The 10,189-nt window shown below is 44.3% G+C and overlaps 1 protein-coding gene across 3 annotated transcripts; it reads left to right on the top strand.

Annotated features, from left to right (window-relative positions):
• Window positions 1-80: 80 nt before the first annotated feature.
• On the top strand, window positions 81-9,682 carry mmaa (metabolism of cobalamin associated A). 3 transcript variants are annotated; one of them, XM_045716578.2, is made up of 8 exons: window positions 85-436; window positions 554-600; window positions 718-1,167; window positions 1,441-1,563; window positions 2,049-2,219; window positions 2,496-2,581; window positions 5,642-5,791; window positions 9,069-9,682. In XM_045716578.2, exons 3-8 carry the CDS (start codon window positions 756-758, stop codon window positions 9,369-9,371), a joined length of 1,245 nt encoding a protein of 414 aa, XP_045572534.2. In that variant the 5' UTR covers window positions 85-436; window positions 554-600; window positions 718-755; the 3' UTR covers window positions 9,372-9,682. The 3 variants fall into 3 exon arrangements, with proteins under 3 accessions (XP_045572537.2, XP_045572535.2, XP_045572534.2); XM_045716581.2 differs by lacking the exon at window positions 554-600 and having other exon boundaries at window positions 81-436; window positions 732-1,167; XM_045716579.2 differs by lacking the exon at window positions 554-600 and having other exon boundaries at window positions 83-436.
• The last annotated feature ends 507 nt before the right edge of the window (window positions 9,683-10,189 follow it).

Here is a 10,189-nt window from a genome sequence, read left to right on the forward strand (position 1 = left end):
AACGTCACAGGAAGTAGGAAGTGAACGAAGTAAAATAATTAAAATACCCACTGGGTTTCACTAGATAGCACAGCCACGAAGTCAAAAGATGTATGAAAATAAAAATGTGCTTTTTGGTCTTAATTTAAGGTTATGTCTAGGCATAAGGTTAGCAGTGTGGTTAAGGTTAGGGTTAATGTTAGGTTTAATATCACATTTTAAGAAGATCAATTGTAGAAATGGGCGGAGTTTTTGACTTTGTGACTGTGGTAGCTAGTGACGACCAAAACACTGGTAGGTCAACGTGTGGTTGCTTTTGAGTATCAAATGACAGAATTATCCTTATTTTCTTTATTCCAAAAATGTATACTCAGTTATGAAAGTGTTTGGAGCAATAGTAGAGGACAACAGCAAAGACGAGCGAAGCAGATTTATGTACAAATAGCTAGCTATCAAGGTGAGTTCTCCATTGTATGTACACGTTTTGTAATTGTTCAGCTATATGGCTACTTGTCAGTCAGTTACCGGTGTATGTAATGTATGTATTAATATGTCCATTCGTTTCTACTGGCAGAATTTGCTCCTGAATGCCATAACCTCAAACAGTCTAAATAGCCCAAAGTGAGTGTCATAGAACAATCAGCATCAGTTTTGTTTTGGTTCTGTCTTGTTGAATGAACTGAAATGTGTCACAAACCTCTATTGAATGCCTGTTGTCTAACGTTACATCATTATCAGACTCTCTCCCCTAGAGAAGGGACCAGTGCCAGACAATCATGGGACCCTCAGTACTCTTTCCGCTTCTCCACCGCCTGTCCTCCCCCTTACGAACTGTCACCCCAACATGGGGCCGATGCCTCCTCCGCCGGCTACCCCCACCATCCTGCACTCGTACCCCTTGCACCACCTCATTCCCTGGGCTTAACTCCCAACACATCCGCGGTATGTGTGTGGAATCCACCCTCAGCCACATCAAGGAGCTGAGTCCACCAGAGCAGAGGCTGTTGAATAAGCTGTATGAAGGACTGATCTCAGGTCAGCGGGCCAGTCTGGCTGAGTCCATTACCCTGGTGGAGACCCAGCACCCCAGGAAGAAAGAGCTGGCCCAGGTCCTGCTGCAGAGAGTACTGGCCTACAGGAAGGAGCAGGAGAAACAGAACGGAGGGAAACCCCTGGCCTTCAGAGTGGGTTAGTATGTGGATTTGTTATGTTCAACATTGTTGTGTCTATGCCCAGTACACAGAATGCACACAGACCTAATAATATGTGACCATTTGAACTAGTGGCTAGCACAGTCCTTAGAGTTGGACCGCTTGAATTGGTGGCTGCAATGTGGGCTTTTTATTGAAGATTTTTGTACTCATACACTTGAGGTAGCTAAGTCTAAAATACCATATGAAGAAGAGTGTGGGCTTGGTGTACGTGCATGTTTGTTGTCTGTGAGGTGACGTCTGTCTGTAGGTCTGTCTGGCCCACCCGGAGCTGGGAAGTCCACCTTCATTGAGGTGGTGGGGAAGATGCTCACAGGACAAGGACATAAAGTCTCTGTTCTGGCTGTCGACCCTTCATCGTGCACTACAGGAGGTATGTTTCCACATCATTCTACATATTCATCGCTGTGTTTGTGCGTGGTATTTCATCAGTGTTGTGGGGTATATGTATTGGTTTAAATGGGTCTGTTAGAATGCCTCGTAATGCCAGACAGACTCTTGCACCGTAATATATGGGATTTTGTGAACATTGACATAACTATTCCTCCTTGTTCAATGTTGTTAAACATCATTTCCTCACCACAGGAGGTTGGCGGCACCTTAATTGGGGAGGACGGGCCCGTGTTAATGACTGGAGCGGAATCAGTGGAATGGTATCAAACGCATTGTTTCCAGGTGTTTGATTCCATTTGCTCTGTTCTGGACATTTTATTACGAGCCGTTCTCCCCTCAGCAGCCTCCTGTGTTCCTCACATACATCTTCTTCAAGATATTATTAAATATTGATAGCTATACTGATATACTACCACTTGTATACTTTATGTTGGCGTTATGCATAAATCCTCCCCCTCTCCCCAGGGTCTCTGATGGGTGATAAGACTCGTATGACTGAGCTCTCCAGAGACATGAGTGCTTTCATCAGACCCTCCCCCACCTCTGGAACACTGGGAGGAGTCACCCGGACCACCAATGAGGCCATAGTACTGTGTGAGGGGGGCGGATACGACATCGTTCTGGTAGAGACTGTAGGTGAGGAACTCTAACGGTTGAGTTGACTGTTTTAAAAGCCTCAGAAGGGACAAATCTTCACCTGGGACAGGCCACCTCCACAGTTTTTATTGAACCAGATTGAATCTCATTGTGATTCATGCTTTGCATCTTCCACATTACGTGGTTTCTAAAGTCTAAATGGCATAAAGGATAAAATGATGAAATGACAGAACATGGCTCATAGTTTGTTAATAAAATTCCTAAGGTAGCTAGCGTTTCATAAATACTTGGTTTCATTGTGTGTTGTGTCCTCAGGCGTAGGCCAGTCAGAGTTTGCTGTGGCTGACATGGTGGACATGTTTGTGTTGCTGATCCCACCAGCAGGGGGCGATGAACTACAGGTCAGACAGGCTGCACCTCCATCACCATCACACTCCCCTGTTCCAATGCCATTAGCCATTAAAGAACCTGTGGAAATCTTGTGATATCTACAGACATTTTTGATCATTTAAATGAATAATATATCCATTGATTCTTGATGAATATAAATGTCTCATGAGCTTAGTTCAACTGGCTTTAAAGTACATCCCTGATTCCTCATGCCTTTCATATTTGGAAAATAATTTTCTTTCCACCCTGTTGTCTTCACTTATTCTGTCTCAGGATGCACCTAAGTATTCAAACAGGATCACAGACTGTTGCACTGTCCATCAATCAGCTTAGACGTATAGACATAAGATTTACATCCAATTTCCCCTCTGGAGATCAATAAAGTTGATTCAAAGCACATCGTGTTGGTCACATACACGTATTTAGCAGATGTCATTTCTATCAAAGTGTGGACACACCTACTCATTACATTTTTAAATGTTTTTTTTCTTTATTTTTATTATTTTCTACATTGTAGAATAATAGTGTAGACATCAAAACAAATGAAATAACACATGGAATCATGTAGTAACCAACAGTGTTAAACAAATCGAAATATATTTTAGATTCTTCAAAGTAGCCACCCTTTTCCTTGATGACAGCTTTGCACACTTGGCATTCTCTCAACGAGCTTCACCTGGAATGCTTTTCTAACAGTCTTGAAGGAGCTCCCACATATGCTGAGCACTTGTTGGCTGCTTTTCCTTCACTCTGCGGTCCAACTCATCCCAAACCATCTCAATTGGGTTGAAGTCAGGTGATTGTGGAGGCCAGGTCATCTGATGCAGCACTCCATCACTCTCCTTCTTGGTCAAATAGCCCTTACACCGATAGGAGGTGTGTTTGGGTCATTGTCCTGTTGCACAAACCAGGTGGGATGGCGTATCGCTGCAGAATGCTGTGGTAGTCATGCTGGTTAAGTGTGCCTTGAATTCTAAATAAATCACTCAGTGTCACCAGCAAAGCATCATCACACCAACTCCTCCATGCTTCACGGTGGGAACTATACATGTGGAAATCATCCCTTCACTTGCTCTGCGTCTCACAAAGACATGGCGGTTGGGAACCAAAAATCTCAAATTTGAATTCATCAGACCAAAGACAGATTTCCACCGGTCTAATGTCCATTGCTCGCGTTACTGTCTTTTAAGCAAGTCTCTTCTTATTGGTGTCCTTTTAGTAGTGGTTTCTTTGCAGCAATTCAACCATGAAGTTGATGTTGAGATGTGTGTGTTACTTGAACTCTGTGAAGCATTTATTTGGGCTGCAATTTATGAACTTATCTTCTGCAGCAGAGGTAATTCTGGGTCTTCCTTTCCTGTGGCGGTCCTCATGAGAGCAAGTTTCATCATAGCGCTTGATGGTTCTTGCGACTGAACTTGGAGAAACGTTCAAAGTTATTGACATTTTCCAGATTGACTGACCTTCATGTCTTAAAGTAATGATGGACTGTCGTTTCGCTTTGCTTATTTGAGCTGTTCTTGCCATAATATGGACTTGGTATTTTACCAAATAGGGCTATCTTCTGTATACCACCCCTACCTTGTCACAACACAACTGATTGGCTCAAACGCATTAAGAAGGAAAGAAATTCCACAAATTAACTTTTAACAAGGCACACCTGTTAATTGAAATGCATTCCAGGTGACTACCTCATGAAGCTGGTTGAGAGAATGCCAAGAGTGTGCAAAGCTGTCATCAATGCAAAGGGTGCCTACTTTGAAGAATCTCATATTTACATTTATATTTAAGTCATTTAGCAGACGCTCTTATCGAGAGCGACTTACAAATTGGTGCATTCACCTTATGATATCCAGTGGAACAACCACTTTACAATAGTGCATCTAAATCTTTTAGGGGGGGGGGGGGGGGTTAGAAGGATTACTTTATCCTATCCCAGGTATTCCTTAAAGAGGTGGGGTTTCAGGTGTCTCCAGAAGGTGGTGATTGACTCCGCTGTCCTGGCGTCGTGAGGGAGCTTGTACACTACCATTCAAAAGTTTGGGGTCACTTAGAAATGTCCTTGTTTTTGAAAGAAAAGCAATTATTTTTGTCCATTAATGTAACATCAAATTGATCCGAAATACAGTGTACACATTGTTAATGTTGTAAATGACTATTATAGCTGGAAACGGCAGATTTTTAATGTAATATCTACATAGGCGTGCAGAGGCCCATTATCAGCAACCATCACTCCTGTGTTCCAATGGCACGTTGTGTTAGCTAATCCAAGTTTATCATTTTAAAAGGAAGCAATAAAACTGGCCTTCTTTAGACTAGTTGAGTATCTGGAGCATCAGCATTTGTGGGTTCAATTACAGGCTTAAAATAGCCAGAAACAACTTTCATCTGAAACTCGTCAGTCTATTCTTGTTCTGAGAAATGAAGGCTATTCCATGCGAGAAATTGCCAAGAAACTGAAGATCTCGTACAAAGCTGTGTAGTACTCCCTTCACAGAACAGCTCAAACTGGCTCTAACCAGAATAGAAAGAGGAGTGGGAGGCCCCGGTGCACAACTGAGCAAGAGGACAAGTACATTAGTGTCTAGTTTAAGAAACAGACGCCTCACAAGTCCTCAACTAGCAGCTTTATTAAATAGTACCCGCAAAACACCAGTCTCAACATCAACAGTGAAGAGGCCTTCTAGGTAGAGTTGCAAAGAAATAGCCATATCTCAGATTGGCCAATAAAAATAAAAGATTAAGATGGGCAAAAGAACAGACACTGGACATAGGAACTCTGCCTAGAAGGCCAGCATCCCGGAGTCGCCTCTTCACTGTTGATGTTGAGACTGGTGTTTTGCGGGTACTATTTAATGAAGCTGCTAGTTGTGGACTTGTGAGGCGTCTGAAATGGGTAAAACGGTATGCAAACATTATTAAAGTGACCAGTGTTCCATGACTATGTACATAGGGCAAGCAGCCTCTAAGGTGCAGGGTTGAGTAACCGGGTGGTAGCCTTCTAGGGACATTTTGTAAAGTTCAGGACACCGTACTGAATCTGAATCTGTGTGTGTCTTCTCCATTGCCAGGGCATTAAGCGAGGCATCATAGAGAAGGCTGACCTGGTGGTGGTCACTAAAGCAGACGGAGACCTGTTAGTTCCAGCCAGGAGAATCCAGGCAGAGTATACCAGCGCTCTGAAACTGCTCAGGAAGAAATCAAAGTCCTGGAACCCTAAGGTGGGTTGTATTGGGTTGAATGTATTTTGTCTGAGTGGTAGTGCGAAGGTGTTAAACTTATATATAAAAGTGCTTCAAATAGCTGCTCAGGAAGAAGTCCAAGACCTGGAATGTGGTTAGTGTTGGGTTATGTGGGTTTGTGCTCATACTTTCATACGCACAGAATTAAGAAATACAAACAGATAATGAGAAATAAATGCATACTTACAAAAATGCATGTGACAAAAAAATAGCAAAACATGAAAGAATGCATATTGACTCAAGCTCCAGGTGACTGGGGGTTGGAATCTGATATTCTTCTTCATATCCTCTATTGGAGAGCTGTGTTACATTTCCCCTGAAAATCCTTTTTTACCGCCCTTAACTCTCCACGCGCACACATCACCAGAGCCGACAGGCCGTCCCACTGCACAGCGAGGTCAGCTGACCCGGGGGAGGGGGATAATGTGATGTCATCATCAGGGCACTCTAGTCTGTCGCAGTGTTCCCGGGGTGGGGAGGGGGGGCTCTCTGCATGTCTCCCCGCCCTGGGCCGAGCGTTGTGGTGTTGTCTCTTGGTCTCAGATCGACCGTGTGCGGCCCAATGCAGCATCTGCCCACTTGGCACCCTGCCAAAGTCCCCTGCCGCCACCAACCCACCCTTCTCCCTCCATCCCCCTCTTCCTCTTCCTCCCCACTCTGAATAGAGAGCTGCTGTGTCATGTATTTTCCTGATTAGCAGCCCACCCACTCAGATGAAAGACTCCCAGACCTGTCTCGCTCTCTGGTTCTCTCTCTCTCTCTCTCTCTCTCTCTCTCTCTCTCTCTCTCTCTTCTTTCTCCAATTTTCTGTCTCTCTCGCTCTCTCTCTCTCTTTCACTCTCTCTGTTTTTCTGTCTCTCTCGCTCTCTCTCTCTCTTCATCTCCATCTCTCATCTCTCTCTGTTTTGCTGTCTCCATTTTATTGTCTCTCTCTCTCTCTCTCGCTCTGTGGCCCTGTTCCTCTTTCCACTAGTACCAGAGTCAGCAACACTGACTTCAGGACAGGAGATATCCACCACAGGGATTTTAATGGGTCTCCACATGATTCCTCCTCTGCCATATCTCAATATTAGGTTCAGGAAGGCTCCCTTCTAGCAGATGAATCATTTTGACTGTAGCTTTGTAAGACATTTCTACAGTATTTCCCCATGTCAGAAACACATTTCTATTGGCACACTTGAATTGTGAATAGACCAATTTAGAAATGACTAGATAGAATACAGCTTGATAGTGTATTGTACCATTGAGATATGACTTCACACAGTTCCCTTTTTGTAGTGCCGTCACTCTCATTCAAGCACTGGTCAATACTGAGTTGTTTAGTCCTTAAATCACTGGTGTTGTCTGAACAGGCCTGAGGTGAATATGGGAATACAGAGACCCCACTGGGTGTGTGATATCTGTGGTGTGTCACTGTGCCTGCATGGGCATATGGGGGGATTGATTACCAACTACATGGTGGTCCACACGTGTGTGTTCACATACAGTACCAGTCAAAAGTTTGGACACACCTACTCATTCCAGTTTTTTTCTTTATTTGTACTATTTTCTACATTGTATAATAATAGTGAAGACATCAAAACTATGAAATAACACACATTGAATCATGTAGTAACCAAAAACGTGTTAAACAAATCAAAATATATTTGAGATTCTTCAAAGTAGCCACCCTTTCCCTTGATGACAGCTTTGCAAATGCTTGGCATTCTCTCAACCAGCTTCATGAGGTAGTCACCTGGAATGCATTTCAATTTACATGTGTGCCTTGTTAAAAGTTAATTTGTGGAATTTCTTTCCTTCTTAATGCGTTTGAGCCCATCAGTTGTGTTGTGACAAGGTAGGGGTGGTATACAGAAGATAGACCTATTTGGTAAAAGACCAAGTCCATATTATGGCAAGAACAGCTCAAATAAGCAAAGCGAAACGACAGTCCATCATTACTTTAAGACATGAAGGTCAGTCAATCCGGGAAATGTCTAGAACTTTGAAAGTTTCTTCAAGTGCAGTTGCAAAAACCATCAAGCGCTATGATGAAACTGGCTCTCGTGAGGACGGTCACAGGAAAGGAAGACCCAGAGTTACCTCTGCTGCAGAGGATAAGTTCATTAAAGTTAACTGCACCTCAGATTGCAGCCCAAATAAATGCTTCACATTGTTCAAGTAAGACATCTCAACATCAACTGTTCAGAGGAGACTGCGTGAATCAGGCCTTCATGGTCGAATTGCTGCAAATAAACCACTACTAAAGGACACCAATAATAATAAGAGACTTGCTTGAGCCAAGAAACACGAGCAATGGACATTAGACCAGTGAAAATCTGTCATTTGGTCTGATGAGTTCAAATTTGAGATGTTTGGTTCCAACCGCTGTGTCTTTATGAGACGCAGAGTAGTTGAATGGATGATCTCCACATGTGTGGTTCCCACCGTGAAGCATGGAGGAGGAGGTGTGATGGTGTGGGGGTGCTTTGCTGGTGACACTGTGATGAGATTTATTTAGAATTCAAGGTACACTTAACCAGCATGGCTACCACAGCATTCTGCAGTGATACGCCATCCCATCTGGTTTGCGCTTAGTGGGACTATAATTTGTTTTTCAACAGGACAATGACCCAAAACACGTCCAGACTGTGTAAGAGCTTTTTGACCAAGAAGGAGAGTGATGGAGTGCTGCATGGAGTGATGGAGACCTGGCCTCCACAATCACCTGACCTCAACCCAATTGAGATGGTTTGGGATGAGTTGGACCGCAGAGTGAAGGTAAAGCAGCCAACAAGCGCTCAGCATATGTGGGAACTACTTCAAGACTGTTGGAAAAGCATTCCAGGTGAAGCTCGTTGAGAGAATGCCAAGAGTACAAAGCTGTCATCAAGACAAAGGGTGGCTACTTTGAAGAATCTAAAATATATTTTGATTTGTTTACTATTTTGGCTACTACATGATTCCATATGTGTTATTTCATAGTTTTGATATCTTCACTATTATTCTACAATGTAGAAAATAGTAAAAATAAAGAAAAACCCTTGAATGAGTAGGTGTGTACTGTGTGTGTGTGTGGGGGGGGGGGGGCTTGTATTACTATCCTTGTGGGTACTGGAAATCCCCAAAGTCCCCACAATGATAGTAAAACAAGGAAAATTCTCCCTGTGGGGCCATTTCCCACATCCCCACTTGGACAAAGGCTATTTTAAGCTTAGGGGTTAAGGTTAAGGGAAAAGTGGGACATGCTGTGTGTGTGTGTGGTTCTCCCCACCAGGTAGTGCGTGTGTCATCCCAGACAGGCGAGGGTGTACCAGAGCTGTGGGGTAAGATGGAGGCGTTCCGTTCAGCCACCCTGTCCAGCGGGGACTTCCAGGACAGACGTAGGGCCCAGCACAAGGTGTGGATGTGGAGCCTGATCCAGGAGAATGTCCTGAGGCACTTCCAGGAACACCCTGCCGTCAGGGGGGAGCTACCCCAGCTAGAGGACAGGGTCACCAGGGGAGCTATATCACCGGGCCTGGCGGCTGATCTGTTACTGAAGGCCTTCACTTCTTCATCATCCTCCTCCTCACAGTGACCTAGCTGAAGTGGAGATCTAATACCAACAGCATTATCCATATACTGTAATATTGATTACTCTTCTCGCCTTCTCAGATCACTGCTCTGTAAGGACGATTGATTGGTGATGAGAGAAGGGAAGGAATTCTAGGTCTTGGTCCCCCACCCAATGCCACACACAACACACTGCCTTCAAATTGAAACACTGACCTACGTTCTCATACAAGAGACTTGACATTGCAGTTTATCGGTTTATACTTGAAGAGTATCAATGGATGCAGTTTGATAGATTTTATCATAATCAATGAGTTGAATAAATTATGAAATGAATTAGATAGTTGTGGCTGTTTTCTGTTGCTGAAATGTTTGTGTGGGGACGTAGCTGCTGAACCAGGGCTAGGAAGCTTTGTGTGGGGACGTAGCTGCTGAACCAGGGCTAGGAAGCTTTGTGTGGGGACGTAGCTACTGAACCAGGGCTAGGAAGCTTTGTGTGGGGACGTAGCTGCTGAACCAGGGCTAGGAAGCTTTGTGTGGGGACGTAGCTGCTGAACCAGGGCTAGGAAGCTTTGTGTGGGGACGTAGCTGCTGAACCAGGGCTAGGAAGCTTTGTGTGGGGACGTAGCTGCTGAACCAGGGCTAGGAAGCTTTGTGTGGGGACGTAGCTGCTGAACCAGGGCTAGGAAGCTTTGTGTGGGGACGTAGCTGCTGAACCAGGGCTAGGAAGCTTTGTGTGGGGACGTAGCTGCTGAACCAGGGCTAGGAAGCTTTGTGTGGGGACGTAGCTGCTGAACCAGGGCTAGGAAGCTTTGTGTGGGGACCTAGCTACTGAACCAAGGA

The sequence above is a fragment of the Salmo salar genome, chromosome 04, assembly GCF_965601325.2.
Source record: "Salmo salar chromosome 04, fSalSal1, whole genome shotgun sequence".
Classification (NCBI taxonomy): domain Eukaryota; kingdom Metazoa; phylum Chordata; class Actinopteri; order Salmoniformes; family Salmonidae; genus Salmo; species Salmo salar.